Source organism: Cladophialophora bantiana (assembly GCF_000835475.1).
Source record: "Cladophialophora bantiana CBS 173.52 unplaced genomic scaffold supercont1.29, whole genome shotgun sequence".
Lineage (NCBI taxonomy): Eukaryota > Fungi > Ascomycota > Eurotiomycetes > Chaetothyriales > Herpotrichiellaceae > Cladophialophora > Cladophialophora bantiana.
This window is the reverse complement of record NW_015971603.1, coordinates 249,956-265,312: the sequence shown is the minus strand read 5'-3', so window position 1 is coordinate 265,312 and position 15,357 is coordinate 249,956. Positions and strand designations below refer to the sequence as shown.

The 15,357-nt window shown below is 51.4% G+C and overlaps 5 protein-coding genes across 5 annotated transcripts; all 5 read left to right on the top strand.

Annotated features, from left to right (window-relative positions):
• Nucleotides 1-1,887: 1,887 nt before the first annotated feature.
• On the top strand, nucleotides 1,888-3,946 carry Z519_12469 (uncharacterized protein; the record flags this gene model as incomplete). Its single annotated transcript, XM_016770175.1, has 3 exons — nucleotides 1,888-2,513; nucleotides 2,566-3,840; nucleotides 3,895-3,946. 3 exons carry the CDS (start codon nucleotides 1,888-1,890, stop codon nucleotides 3,944-3,946), a joined length of 1,953 nt encoding a protein of 650 aa, XP_016613673.1.
• A 783-nt stretch (nucleotides 3,947-4,729) lies between these two features.
• On the top strand, nucleotides 4,730-5,102 carry Z519_12468 (uncharacterized protein; the record flags this gene model as incomplete). The annotated part of the gene is made up of 2 exons (XM_016770174.1): nucleotides 4,730-4,945; nucleotides 5,016-5,102. The coding sequence occupies 2 exons, from the start codon at nucleotides 4,730-4,732 to the stop codon at nucleotides 5,100-5,102; spliced, it is 303 nt and encodes a 100-aa protein (XP_016613672.1).
• A 426-nt stretch (nucleotides 5,103-5,528) lies between these two features.
• Nucleotides 5,529-9,410, top strand: Z519_12467 (uncharacterized protein; the record flags this gene model as incomplete). The annotated part of the gene is made up of 2 exons (XM_016770173.1): nucleotides 5,529-5,588; nucleotides 5,640-9,410. 2 exons carry the CDS (start codon nucleotides 5,529-5,531, stop codon nucleotides 9,408-9,410), a joined length of 3,831 nt encoding a protein of 1,276 aa, XP_016613671.1.
• A 915-nt stretch (nucleotides 9,411-10,325) lies between these two features.
• Nucleotides 10,326-11,230, top strand: Z519_12466 (uncharacterized protein; the record flags this gene model as incomplete). The annotated part of the gene is made up of 2 exons (XM_016770172.1): nucleotides 10,326-10,389; nucleotides 10,494-11,230. 2 exons carry the CDS (start codon nucleotides 10,326-10,328, stop codon nucleotides 11,228-11,230), a joined length of 801 nt encoding a protein of 266 aa, XP_016613670.1.
• A 569-nt stretch (nucleotides 11,231-11,799) lies between these two features.
• On the top strand, nucleotides 11,800-12,219 carry Z519_12465 (uncharacterized protein; the record flags this gene model as incomplete). The annotated part of the gene is made up of 1 exon (XM_016770171.1): nucleotides 11,800-12,219. The coding sequence occupies one exon, from the start codon at nucleotides 11,800-11,802 to the stop codon at nucleotides 12,217-12,219; it is 420 nt and encodes a 139-aa protein (XP_016613669.1).
• Between the last annotated feature and the right edge of the window lie 3,138 nt (nucleotides 12,220-15,357).

The following is a 15,357-nucleotide window of genomic DNA, read 5'->3' as shown; positions in this document are numbered from 1 at the left end:
CGCGCGCTGGTGTGGCGGCCCCCTGAATGGCAAAAGCGAATCAAAACGGAGCTGAGATTGAGGAAACAGGCGAAATCAAGGCCCCGTCAGATTGTTCCAGGATCCATCCCCCACCACTACGAGTCTCGGGGCGTCAGCACCACGGTGATTCGATCAGAGTAGCGCCACTGGCGGCCGTGATTTGCTCATCTGTCCCAGGTTGCGTGCACGAGCCGGAGGCTGATGGGGCTCAGCACGAATTCGAGGGTGAAGCCGCAGAAGGCATGGGGCACTGCTGTGCCACTACGGCCCATCAACGCGTCAACTCTTTTCGGAGGCCGCTGGTGCTGGGCAATGCTGGGTTTGTTTTTGGGCCAAACGCACGCATCCCTCAGATTTCCCTTTCCCCAGTTGCTTGGGATCTGGGTGGGCTGGCCACTCCGTGGGCCGCGACAAGTCTCGGCCAGGGGGAACGACGAAATCATGATTGAGAAGAGGGAGATCTGCAGCTCAGCCTGAGACTTGTACCAGATGAGAGCACTTTCAGATCAGGAGGGCGTCGGAGGGAGCTGGAAAGCATGGCACGCAAGAGAGGGTTTATCGCAGCGGCGAGAACACGAGAACACGAGAGCCAAGGAGGTTCGTGATGAAGGGCAATCCAAAGAAAAGTACGAGCAGTTGGTATTGTGTGTTTGTGAAGGTGGGAGGCCGCAGTTTTGACTCTTTGCGGGAGGAAAAGTGAAGAGGGAGCGCAGGACGAGCCGACATGCAGGTACCGACCGAGTCCCGATTTACAACACGGTCTCCGGCGTGCCTAAGTAGTACATACTTGTACAGAAATAACATGCCTACCTACTCTATGTAGTTGCAGAGTATACTCCACCATACTCTGCTCGTTCAAGAGACCATTCAGTAAAGTACTCCTGCTGGTGGTTGTAACTGCTCCCAGCTCCAGACCGCTGGCCTAGTCATTAACCACCCATGAATCTGCAGCGAGGATGATCCAAGTCCCCTCTCCCCCGGGCTGAGATGAGGCCCAGCACCTGGCAGTTACAGCTGAGGCTCACTACCTGCTAGGCACAGACACTGCGGCACTAGGCTCGGCTGTGGGCCACTCATAAGGAGACTCAGGGAGCGGACCACCTGCCCGCCCACTAAGGTTTAGCCCAGTTGCCCCCGTAGCCTGCACCTCGTAGGCTGTAGCCCACTCCCCTACCGCCCTGCCGCCCTGCAGCCCTCTCTCCCCCCAAAGCCTCTTTCTGCTGTTCCGACCGTCTAAACTTCTGTATCCTGAGAAACCTGTCAACTGCGACTCGAAGGTCAACAACACAACACCATCTTTGTTCCTTGCTCGACCATTCTCTGCAGTCAGAGAAGTTTCATTCGTTTTCCAAACACGACATCCTTTCCCCCCTCCGGTTCTGTATCGACCTCGCTATCCTTATTCTGCGCCTCCCCAGCATCCCTCCCTTGCAGTCGGCAGAAGCTAGTATCTCTTTCCTGCCGGCCAGAAAGGAGTACGACTTTGTGCAGCCTCACCACCACAAACTCAACCTCATTGCACAGCGAGGCCTTTTTGCTCTACAAGATCACGAAGATCCTCTTGCCCTGTTTCTTCGAACCCCGTCGGTGTTTTGTCCTCACTCCCTCCCGGTCTCCTTACTATTTTCAACCACCTGTTCGCCTAATCTGCACTGCTTACGCTCTCGCTGGTCGGCATCCTCCACACCCCGTCCTCTCAAAACTGCGGCCGGCCCTAAGATATTCTTCCTTCAGTCCTCCAACCCTAAAACCGACTCAGCCCTCTTCGATCTCGTCTCCGTAGCTGGACAAATACTGTTCTTCTACCCGGATCCTGTCTGTGTTGGCGATCGATCTCCTTGACGACGAGTCGGTCGCCATCTTATAATGTCGTCCCACAGCAACAGCTCCTCATCCCCCCCTCGAGTCCCCCCTCATATTCGTCTCAATTCAGGCCAAGACGACTTGCTCAACACCGACGCGAGCAGTTCTTCGAGGACCCTGGTCCCAACCGCCTCCAGGCCGACCACCTCCCGGTCACAATTAAACAATGTCTACTCCTCAGATCGCGTCCAGGACTCGGCAGAGAGACTCTTGCCCCCGGTCACAGGCCGCTCAAACAGATTCAGAGACGATGGTTCACCCTTGAGATCCCCCGTTCGGTCAAGTTACTCATCCCGTCGGTCAAGCTGGGAATCGGATCAGAGCAGAGATAGCAGAGGTTTCGAGAATCCGTTCAGAGACTCCAGTCAATCAAGACCAGGTTCAAGAGCCGGCAGTGATGACAACGACGTCAATACTCAAACAGTGTCAGAAAAATATAATATTCTCCCGTCTGCTGGTCTCCTTCTATTCCCGGAAGACGTCGAAAAAGACGATTACCTCCACAACCCTGATCCCAACGACAAGGATCGTGACTGTGATATATTCAACAGAAGAGGATTGGTTAATGTCGGCGGCCTGGCCCTAATCACAATAGGCATATTGGTCCTGTTTGTGGGATACCCTGTTCTGTTGGTACATCCCCTCACTTACTAGGTCTGCTTGCTAACCCGTGAGAATCAGGACATTTGTTCAGAAAATAACCTCATCACCAAACCCCTGCGCAGACACAAACGCTTGTATAGGGAATGGCAAGGTTCCGTTACTAAAGAATATGCGCACTGGTCTCATTGATCCCGACACTCCTGATTCGGTCAAGACGAAGAAAGATTTCCACGGCAATACGTGGAATTTGGTCTTTTCGGACGAGTTCTCTAAACCAGGACGAACATTCTACGAAGGAGATGACCCCTACTGGACTGCGGTGGACATCTGGTACGGTGTGACAAGGGATTTAGAGTGGTACGATCCTGATGCGGCCACAACAAACAATGGTGTATTGGAATTGCGTTTCGATGCTTTCCAGAATCATGGCTTGAACTATCGCTCTGGCATGCTGCAATCCTGGAATCAGCTATGTTTCAAGGGCGGCAGACTGGAGGCCAGTATCTCCCTCCCCGGCCGTGGCGACACGGTTGGCTTCTGGCCTGGGTTTTGGTCGATGGGGAACCTTGGAAGACCCGGCTACGCCGCCACAACGGACGGTCTGTGGCCTTACTCGTACGCAGATGTTTGCGACGCTGGCATCACAGCAAACCAGAGCTCTCCCGATGGCATCAGTTACCTTCCAGGCATGCGACTTCCGGCCTGCACTTGCTCCGGTGAGGACCATCCGACTCCCGGAAAATCTCGATCTGCCCCCGAAATTGATGTGCTCGAAGCGAGCGTCGGCACCCTTGATGCCGAAGGTAACCAGATTGGAATGGTCTCTCAGTCCTTCCAGGTGGCGCCCTTTGACATCTGGTATCAGCCCAATTACGACTTCGTTGAAGTGTTTGATTTCTCGGTCACGGCCATGAACACATACAAAGGTGGACCTTTCCAGCAAGCAGTTTCAGGCTTGTCAAATCTGAACAATGCGTGGTATGATGGGAACGCTTATCAAGTATACGCCTTCGAATACACCCCCGGTGCTGAGGGCGACATCACTTGGTTCGTTGGCGAGTCTCCTGTCTGGCGTCTGGAAGGTCAAGCTTTGGGTCCCAATGGCAACGTGGCTCAAAGAGTTGTGCCTGAGGAGCCAATGTCAATCATTGCCAACTTCGGCATGTCGCCTGGTTTCTCTGCTCTGAATTTGACCGGACTAGCGCCTCTCATGCCGGCTACCATGCGGCTCGACTACATCCGCATCTATCAAGATGACAATGGCAAAATGAGCTGCGACCCTGAAGGATATGAGACGACCGAATACATTAACAACCATTACGAGGTGTATCACAACCCGAATGTCACGAGCTGGTAAGGTTTACCTCTTCCTGCCTGGCCGGCGAATTGAGCTAACATTGATTTCAGGCCCGATACTGGCTACTCGTGGCCCAAGAACTCGCTGGTGAACGGATGTTAATTCTAATCATAATGTTTCTTCGAAGTGATATCCAGCTCCCGGCAGGGGCCGGTGTGTACAGACGTCTTTGGTCCTTCAGCATTTAGCGGCATGGCAAATCAACATAACGGCGTTTCATGAGGGTCATTTTGGACGGGAGGTGGCTTTGGCACTATACGGGGACTACCTCATTTGGTGGGTATGGGCTGCAAAAAATCTTGTCTAAAATTTTACGACTGAAACAAGGGGAAATGATGAAATTTTTCCCGGTACATTCGGCGACTTGCACAACTTTAGAACGAAGGTGGAATTCTTGATCAAAACCCGAAGGCAGATGTGGGGAGGACATGTGTGGCATGAATACATTACAGCTGAGAACGGCGATGCCATATGAGGTCTGCGAGTTTGGAAGAGGTGAGATGGGTGTTTTAAAATATTCTGTGCCTTGCTCAATGGCCCATGGACGATTAATGTGTCAAGACATTACTCTCAATGCAAGCACATTTGAACCGCAGCTTTTCGCTCTTTCTAGACTTTGACGCTCGGACACTTGACCTGAACTTTCGATGAAAGGCTCTGATATTTATGATGGTAGTGGCACGTGCTCTGCAACTCTGTAGCTGCCCCAAGTTCATCCATCGTTAGTCTCGCTTTTCAGCACCTCGTAGTTTCTATCTTCGAGTGAGAATAGATAATCGTGTCCAGAGAACCTTCAACCATCACGGCCTTTTTGATGTGTCAACCACTGTGTTCCATGATTTCCCATGTCACCACATAAAGCAGCTATTTCACGCCCCGAGCGAGATGTTCACAACTGTAATCTCAACTGTCAAAATCCCGAACATGAGCGGAAATGCGAACAAATACCCCTCTAGAGTCTCAGTGGTAGATCCTGATGACCGCCCCCCAAACCAACCTTGCGAAAGGGAGGAGTACGAGAAAAAGCAACGCAAGCAGCGCGCGGAGTTGATTCTGGCACAGCATGATCTACTGATAAGGTACGCCGTGGAGAATCAACTGGTGAGTCCTAACCGACGCTGCCACTTCTAGATGAGGGTATCCATAGACTCAGCTGACTGTAAGTCGACAGTCAATACCTCAGACTCGGCAGTATTTTCGAAAGGTGGCATTAGGAATTCCTACGGCGCCTGTTATCAAAAACTGGTTCCCTAATTGACGCGACAAGCTGGCAAGGAATTGGTGACCGGCTCAGCACCAGCTATTCCAGGTCATCACAGAGGAAGTTCGGTTCCCAAAAATCAACTTGTGTAACTACATCAGAACGGACAAATCTAGGAGTTTGACGCTCCTGTGGCAAGCCCCTATTGGTCTGATGAGACCTACAAATTTCGTATGACTTCTAAATCAATAGCATACCCCGCAGTGAAATCAATGGACCTCCTTATTCCCTGCTTTGAGTGTATCACCTGTCAACTGCCATGGCCATCGCCAAGCTTGTCGGTGACGAGGCTGACAAGGCTGACGGCAAAACATCGGCAAACCCCGAACCGAAAAAAAGTTGCCCGCACTTGACATTTTGACGGACACACCGCACCGCACCCAGCACCGTTGAGCATTCCCGCCTGCTCATATTGCTGTCAAGATGGCTTTTGAGGAGAAATTGGCCAAGATAAAGTCGCCTAACCTCCAGAGTCAACAGCATGTATGTTTTGGCCCAATTGTCGTCTTGCCAAATTCACTGACCTATTCGCAGACTGCTGTAGTCCTGTCCTCGATCGAAGAAACCCTCATTGAGCAGAAAACAAAATTCACCCCCACGGCATACTTTGCTGCTCTTCTCGCCCTCTTGAAACAATATAATTCTGCAGGAGGGGACAGCGATGTTGTCACCTCGGCCATTTACCTGCTCGACCTGATCACTTCCCATGTACCTACAAGCCTCCTCCGCTCACAGTTCACCATGATCCTGTCCTTGTTGGCGCCCTACCTAAAAGCCTCTTCAGCGAACGGACCTTTGTTACGGTCAGCCATTGGATGTCTGGAGTCGTTGTTGATTGCCCAAGATGCTGCAGCATGGAATCTTCCGCAGACTCAAGCCAGCCCCCGGCAGACAGTCCCTGTATTGCTCACACTGGCTATTGACACAAGACCTAAAATAAGGAAACGAGCGCAGGAGGCAATAACGAATGTTCTGAAGAATCCTCCACCGGGGCCTGCGATTGATCACCCGGCCGCCGAGCTGTGCGCAGCGGCTGCACAGAATAATCTCAAGAACGCTGTGGACCTGGTTCATCAGGTACGGCGGCAGAAGGGTCGACCTGACGACAGCCATGAGCCCGCCATCATTCATGCTCTTCAACTGACGAAAACTGTTGCGGTGGCATCGGGTGGGTGGCCAAGCAAGAAGATCGAATCACTTTGCGAGTTGTTACTGTCCTTATCTAGGTCGAGGAATGAATACTTGGTCATGAGCGCTTTTGAGGTGTTCGAGGTGATATTCGAGGGAATGCAAGATGAAGTTTCATCTTCAAAATTGCCACGCTTGCTGGAAGCGATCGTGGATTTGAAGCCTGCGCAGAACGACTCTCAGTTGCTTCCCCCCTGGATAGCAATCTTGTCGAGGGCCTATGGCACTGCCGCAGTGGTTGACCCTGAAGACACTTTCGCGAAGTTGCCGGAGCTTTGGGATCTAGTGACACCTTTTCTGACTAGCTCATCTCACAACATCAGAGTCTCGGCGTCGGAATGTCTCATTTCGTTCCTCGCAAACTGTGTTCCGGACAGCGTTATATCTAACCCGTCTATTTATGACGAAAAGCTGCTGGAGCAGCTCTCGAAAAAGGCCCTTGACCTCCTGTCCGTGAAATATCAGACAGCCTGGATGGAGGTCTTCAGCACCCTGAGCGCCATTTTTGATGTGCTCCGGTGGCGGGGTGATCCGGTCTTGCTCCCTATTGTAAAGGCAATCGGTGAGTTACGAAGTCACGAGGGATTCCAAGGCAAGAAGGAAGCGGACGCAGTCCTTGGTCATGCCATTCGCAACGTTGGCCCAGGTGCCGTGTTGAGCGTTCTCCCACACAATCTTATCAATCCACAGCCAGGTCAACCCGGCAGAGCATGGCTTCTCCCGTTACTGAGAGATCACGTATCCAACACGAATATAGCACATTTCCGAAACGATCTAGTCCCTCTCAGCGAGGTGATGTTTCAGCGGATCATCAATCATGGCAACGTTGAAAAGACAATGGACATTAAGGTCTTCGAGACTGTGGTCCAGCAAGTCTGGGCGACCTTGCCAGGCTATTGCGATCTCCCCCTCGACTTGCAAACGGCCTTTGACCAGCCCTTTGCTGAGATGATCTCAAATCTTCTTTACAAGCAGGCTGATCTGAGAGTTGATCTGTGTCGAGGCTTGCAGAATCTAGTGGAGTCGAACCAGGCACTCCTAGCATCGGATCTTCCGGATGAGGTCCTGTTGCTGGAACGGCGAATACAAAGGTCAGATGCAGAGAAGAATATTCAGCACTTGGCCCATTTTGCGGGCAACTTTTTGGCGGTTCTGTTCAATGTCTACAGTCAAACATTGCCCCAGTCTCGTGCATACATTTTACAATGTATCAACAGCTACCTCAGCATCACACCCGAGAAGGATTTGGTGGACACTTTTGAGCGAGTGTCAAAGATGCTCCAAGATACACTTCCTCAACCCAATCGGCCACCTCCGAAAAAGGAACAAAACCAACCTTCTAGCAGCAAACTCCCCCCAACCTCTCACACCCTACTCGATCTTGTCATTGCGCTCTCGGTCCACTTACCAAGATCGACCTTTTCCTCCCTCTTCTCCATCTCTTCCAATATCCTGACCAACCCAGCCATCCTGAAATCCGATCCGCAACTCATCAAGAAAGCATACAAGCTCATTCCCAGATTATCAACTTCCCCTGTTGGAGCAGAGGCGCTCGCTGCCCGCAACGGGGAACTGCAAGAATTGATTCTTCGGACTTCAGAAATAACTCCCGTCCCTGCCCGACGAGATCGCATTCTTGCGATTGATACACTCGTCTCTTTCCTCCCTCTTACTGACCTCCATTTCATTCCCAGCATGCTCAGTGAAGTTGTGTTGGCTTGTAAAGATAGCAATGAGAAAGCTCGCACTGCGGGATTTGATCTGCTCATCGCGCTCACGGATAAAATCTCAAGCCCGTCCAATCCTCCCGGTACCACGATTCGAAATCGCCTCGTCCCACACATGCCGAATGATTCTCCGGATGCGCCGGCGACTTTGGAAGAGGTTTTCACCATGGTGAGTGCCGGGTTAGCTGGTGTGGCTCCGCACATGGTCGCGGCCAGTATCATCGCACTCAGCCGGTTATTCTTCGAGTTTCACTCACGGTTAAGCGATAAGACGAAAGAGGAGCTTGTGGATACCGTCTCGATGTTTTTGCAGTCGAACAATCGCGAGATCGTCCGTGCGGCGCTTGGATTTGTCAAGGTTATGGTCGTGGTATTGCCCACAGAAATGCTGGAACCCAGAATGCCAAATATTGTTCCCGGATTAATGGTTTGGAGTAAAGAGAACAAAGGGCGATTGAGAGCCAAGGTCAAGGGAATATTAGATCGGTGTCTGAGAAGGTTTGACTCAGCCAAGGTTGAAAGTTGGGTTGGTGGCGAGGATAGGAAGATGGTGGTAAATATCCGCAAGCGGAGAGCGCGAGGGAAGCGGAAGAAGAAAGACGATGAAGAGGTCGATGAAGATGAGGGGGCTACGACGAAGAAATATGACAATGAGTTCGATGAGGCTGTCTATGGCTCTGACGACGATGATTCGGAAATTGAAGGCAGCGATGATGAAGATGATGACAATGATCCCATGTCAGGAATTTCCTTCAAGAAATATTCAGCGGCTGGCAGGAAGAGAGGGAATGAGCAGTATATCCGTGAAGATGAAGAGGGCGAGGAGCCACTTGATCTTCTCGATCCGCGAAGCATGGCGAGCATTGCTACCAAAAAACTGGGACGACTGAGGGATGTGCGTCCCGGGACGAAGAAAACGAAAGCAAAGGTAAATGAAGATGGCAAACTTGTCTTCAGCGGCGACCAAGATGATGCAGGTGATGACGCCGATGTTGTCATGTCTGGCTCTGGAAATCAGGACAATTCGGTCAATGCGTATCTCGACGCGGTGTCTGGCGCTGATGCTGTAAGAAGGGGCCAGAAAGGCAGGCTGAAAGTCAAATCCGGGATGCAGAAGAGGACGAAGCAGGAGACTCGCGACCGAGGCGATGACGAGATGGAGTTGGACGTGGAAGAGGCAAGACAGGTTGCAAGACGGATCATGCAGGGTTCTGGATCTCCAAAATCCCCCAGTAGCAAGGGAAGGGATTCCAAGCAGCAAAGACGAGGTCTAGGTGTCGAGAAGAGGCGAGACAGGTCTCAGAAGCAGCGATATCGAAGTGGAAATGGCGCGGGAAAACGAGGTGGTGGAGGAGTGCGATTTGGAGGAAGGACCGGCGGCAGAAGATGAGTGGATTGCGGGGCTCTCATCTTGCGTGTTTGGCGTTATACATGATTTAGACTTGAAAATTGTTCTACGATCGACATGAAGAAAACAGTGAGGTATGGCATGGCATCTTGTATGAAAGAAGCATGCTTTCCCTTATACTTGGACTAACCCTGCTATTGCAACCGCTCTCCCGCGCCGGTCTCGCTTCGTTCCTTTCCATGGCTTTGGGGGCCTCGAAATGGTGGCCTCTCACCTAGTCCATCTCCAGCTTGAGTCAGCTAATGCACATTTACCCAGTACATGACGATAAGAACAGTGATGTCTCATGCCGCTTCGCTCCTAGACCCAGCCTTGATACTCGTATTGCGGAAGCCACCTAGGTAAGGTCCAAGCTAATCGATATGCAACGCCACTAGCTTCTCCAGGAATTCCTAAGACGAACTGCGTCAACTTCAAGAAAGCTATACCGAAACTGGTCTCAATAAAACGTCGGTGATGCATACCGATGCAGCAGGTTCATGGGTTCTGTGCTTGTGCAATGGGCCTTGGAGTTCGTATGTCTTATATGACTCCACGGGTGGATAAGGGTCGGGTATCTAGAAATTATGGGTTATGGTTATTATGGTTATTAATACGGAGTACAGAGGACTCTCCAGGTGGTTAGCCCTTTCCGGTCATACCACCTACTCGTAAGACCGGGGCTCTAAGTACCAGGGGCCGGTATGATTGGTTGGGACCTTGGATAGTTCGTTGTAAGCCGACCTTTGCATACCCCACGGAGCCACAGTCGCAGAATGTTGATGTCTTTGACTCTAACTACGCGATATAGGAGTAGGTTTATTATCAATCAACAAGGTCATCTACGTGAGCGGTCGCTTGAGAGGCTGACAAAAACGATTCAAGCGGCAGTTCGAGCAGGCTCCTACCTGTCTTCCGATGCCCGCGACATTATTGATGCGGTGGCCTGCTACGCCGAAAAAGGTGACAATAGCACAAAGGGGTCCGTAACTGAGATTTAAAGCACCAAGATCCGTCCGTTGTCAGAGCTCCTGTCTCGACTCCCAAGTTAAATCACCACCAAAACGACCCGTTATATCCTCACAGGTACCAGTGGCCGTCTCGGGTCTCGAGTACTACGACAGATTCTGGAGGAGAAGTTGATGCCGGCAACGGATCTCATCATCTCGTCTTCCAATCCTGATCGCGCCCCGGCCATCGCCAAAGCGTACGGCATTGAGGGCCATCGAGGCGACTACACTGACACAGCGTCGCTAAAGTCTTCCTTTGCTGGCGGCGACGTGTTGTTTCTTGTTTCTCACACTGATCCCGGCATTCAGCGGGTCGAGTTCCACAAGAACGCGATCGAAACGGCTCGAGCTGCGGGTGTCAGAACAATCATCTACACGAGCATGATGTTCGGTGGTGAGACGGGCTTGAAGAGCGTCATCGGCACCCAGCAGGGTCACATTCACACAGCCAACTACTTGGCGAAATGCGGTATGGACTACGTGATTGTCCGAGAAGGTCTGTACGCACAGGCCTGGGGATACTATACCGGGTTTCAACAGGGGGTGTTCAAAAAGGGAGACACGCAGCCTCTGGAATGGGTCGTCCCCAATGAAGCGGCTATTTCGTGGGTCGACATCGATGATCTAGCTGAGGGCAACGCCGTTATTCTGGCCAACTACGGAAAATACATCGGCCAGACGCTGCGATTTGACGGGGTCCCGAGCAACGTCGGCGAGCGAGATCGCCAAGCTCGTGGAACAGAGGACCGGCCGCAGGGTGGATCTTCGGTTCGTGTGGAGGCAGCAAGCCGTCAAGTATCACAAGGAGCATGAGAACGTCCCCAGGGAGTCTTTTGGCTGGCTGGAGGGCAATTGGGGCGGCTAGTGGGAGGGGCTCGCAGATGGTGAGGGCGGAGTGGTCGATCCGTTGCTTGGGCAGCTGCTTGCGCGGCCGGCCAGGGGCATCGTGGAAATGGCGGACAAGATGTTTACGCCCCAGTAGTGGCCAGCAGCCAGTATCCGGCTCACAGCAAGCAAAGCAGAACGGAACTGTTAAGAAGTGGGACAAGGATGAGAGAGATTTCTTAGGGGGAAGGAATATTTCGTACAAGGCTGACCCCCTTTTCTCCCTGTCGACTAGCATACCTGCCTAGGTACCTAGTAAGGATATCGAGTACTTATATGCGGAGTCACTGGCCAAACCCGAGCCTTTCGAGCATATCGTTGTGTCACATCCCCGATCATCAGCTCGGCGTTTGACGGGCCAAAAGGATAAAAGAAAAAGCCTGCATATCCGTACGGAGTATACAGCAGACTAGGACCAATCAACTCTGCGGCCTGGAGTATTCACTCACAGGGTTTCTCCATGCTGAGCAATGATCGGCTGCCCTTGAAAAGCCCACATGTATAGCGAGCTGGTTAGAATGGTTCCCTATGCTGAAGTCTGCCATCAGTCCCGGTACGGAGTACTTTGGTTGGGTCAATGGAGTATCATGAATATTATACAAGGGGAACAGAACCAGATCCATTTCTCATCAAAGAGCAAAGCCACCGCCACAAATAGCTCCTCGTATGTCTTAGCCACCAACGCCAACAGCGGAGTAGGTTATGCTACGTCCCAGGTCCTCGCAACCACACCTGACTACGACTTTCATGTCATCACGTCCGACCGCTCTCTGGACAAAGTTGAAGCCTCCAGAACTGAACTCGTCACATCATGCTCGGTCACTGTTTCAGATATATCATCCCGCCTCTCGACACTGAAGCTCGATGTCACCGACCCATCATCAATCCGCGCCGCCAATGCCGTCTTCAGAAGATGAGGCTACCTCGACGTGTTGATCAACGCTGCCATAGGCGCCACCTCTCTCGATGACGACACATACACTCGCTTCACAATGTGCATGCAGACACGGGCCCCGCTGTCAGGGCCGATGTCTTCCGTCCACTGCTTTGACCAGATGAGGCTGGATAATGTACGGCGCTCCCTGATCCAAAAAGCTATATTGAGTTGCAACGGACTAAAGAGTGTGCTACGAGTAAGGGCAGAAAAAAAAATGCAGTCGCTGAGGCCCTCGAATGACATCTCGAAGGCCGGTGAGCTCTAGTGCCATTGTCATGCGCGGAATCATCAGCCTTCTGAGCAGGTCGTTTTTTCTCTAGCTGACATTGATACGTACAAACAGCAACATCATTCATCGATTAGCGATCGTGCTCTCGATTCGCCAAACAAAGCTGCTAGTTGTCCACTCTGCCTCCTCCTTCAGCCTGACCAGAGACATCTGTCTGGGAATCTCTCCCAACTTCGCCTTTTCGTGATGCAGTTCAAACAGCGGCAGCAGGACTTGAAAAAGATCTTCCTTGCCAGACCTTTGCCGAATTCCAAGTTCTGTCAAAACTTGGAGGAGGAACGCACGTCCCTGTTCCTCAAATGGCTTCTTGTTGAACAGAGAATGGGAGTGGATCTATCTGCTTGATTGCGTTCTATCCCCTTAGCTATTCAGAGAGACTCTGCCTATTTATATGCACTTTGGCTTGTAATCCGAAGGCCATTCCTGAAACCTCCTGTTCTGTTGCCACGCCGTCGCAGGTCGGTGAGAATAACGTTGTTGAAGTAAGTGCCGTAGTAAGTGTGACAGCTAGCGTCTCAGGTGGTTTGCCATAGTGGCTATCTTGCAACCCTGTCAACACTTCTTCTGGGCTTCTGTTTGCTGATTCTGGGTCTAAGTCTAAGTCTAGATCTGAATCTTCACATGGCGAGGGTTCGATAACAGCTTTTAAGAGAATTTCTCAGATCGCTGCGGTGGGATTTGGGCCTGTAGCACCTGTGAAGCTCTGAGGAGAGAGAGCGCAACCATCCACACGAAGCTTCAAAATGCTTTTCACAAGGGACGTAATCGTTGCTGGATCATGACACAAGGGATTAAGGCTGTGGGCAAGGAATACCAGCTTCTTCAAATATAAGGATTGGAGTGAAAATTTGAGGATTATGCCTCCATTGTTGATGGCTCCGCAGTTGCACCAGGTTCAGTGTTTCTCACGCAGGGGAGTGTTCAGTGGCCAGATCTTTGTGGAAGGCTCGACGATTATCCCAAGGGAGCTTGCTTGGGTACCTAAAAGGCTCAATATTGGGGTGGACGATGTGCCAGACTCTTGCCTGCAGTTTGCACACAAGGCCTTGACTTAGTGTGTGCAGAAACATAGGCGGTGCGGTGGCAGCTCAGGCTCGAAGTACATCCCCAGGCGTCTGGTCGACGTGGGCACTGACAGCGGTATTGTCAAAACCATTGACAACGCACGCTTAAGTGTTGACAAAGGAGCCAAGTTTACAGCGTTGACGTACCGCTGGGGTCAACAATCGGACACCAAAGACAGAATATTGCCAATGACACCACAAAACCTGAAAGACATGGCTGAAGGAATTCCAGTCGACGACAAGCTACCTCGCGTGTTCAAGGATGCCATAAAGGTTACTCGATCTCTCTAGATAAAATACCAGTGGATCGATGAGCTTTGTATTGCTCAAGGAGACATGGAAGAGTGGAAGACCGAATCACTCTCGATGCGAGAGATCTATGCTGGAGCTCATGTCACTATTTCCGCAGATGCGGCGTCAGCCTGTGACGAGTCGTCTCTTAGGATGCCCGACAGGGAATGGAGGCGAAGTATCTATATTTCTGGGGCAGGGCAAGATTTGAGATCGAAGATCTTTGCACGATTGGGCCACAATAGAAATGGCCGGCCGGTCCAGGAAGAATGCGTCAGGTGCTCTGGAGGATGGGAATACAAGATACATTCTCGGGGCTGGACGCTGCAAGAAGCTCTACTCAGCCAAAGACTAATCTCTTTCTGTTTCGAACAGATTTATTTCGGTTATGAGGTGGGAGGAATCTCGAGGGAAGATGGGGAGGATCTGGATAGGTCACGTTGTGTCGATGGCCCGTCATTCGAGTTAAACCATTTGCGCCAGAGTTGGTTACAGTTGTCATCCCGACTGGTGGAGCGAGACTCGTACGGGGACAATCCGACATTTAAACAGATAGATGCCGATTACGAGCTTTCAGTCCTGTGGTGGGAGCTTTTAAATGAATACGCCCATCGAACGCTCTCTGAACCCGACGACAGGCTGCCGGCTATTTCTAGGCTTGCTTCCCATTTCAAACTAATTTCGTGAGGGAGTTGTGCTGGTATCAAGATGGGGCTGACATTCGGACTCTGCCTACTAAATCTCCTTCTTGGTCATGGGTGTCTTGTCCCGGCAAGGTGACACTCGCATGGAGAATGAAAGATCAACCCTTAGCCGAATTACTGGCCCTCAATCGCTGGTCTGAAAAGGAAGAGTTCGGTCACATTGACGCTCTAGATTGTGAGTTCGGTCATGTTGACTCTGCCGAGGCCACGATAGAAGGTTCAATGCTCGACATCAGACTCTGGAAAGATCTATATGGGAGAATGCAACTAGACCCGCTAACATTTTCGAGCATGCCAGTTTTATTCTCCCGCCCTATATTTCACATGGACATGGACAAGTGGGTTGAATCAGGCGGGTCATCACAGCCATCTAGCCCTCTGCCCATACCGGGAGAGTCCTTAGGTATATGGTATCGTTACGGTGCGGTGGCGCGCTTGCCTCTGTTATATCGAAAGTTTGAGAGTTGTATAACTCTCCTTATTGTGGCCAAGACTACCACGATATTGGACAGATACGTGAATCCTCCAGGCTTTCATCCCCCACTCGTATCCTTACGACGGAGTCGAAGAGGCAGTGGGACATTGGGTGGCGAGGTTTGAGCGGAGATGCATTATAATAATTTGATATGTTGGCTCTACCCTTGAAGTTCTTCTGCCGGGACGCGATACTTACAGTACTAGGCGATCGACGAGGCTCTTGGCTTCAAATTCAATAGCCGGATTTATCTCCTGGGGCTTGCTTCCAATTTGATGATGAAGTCGGCCGACAT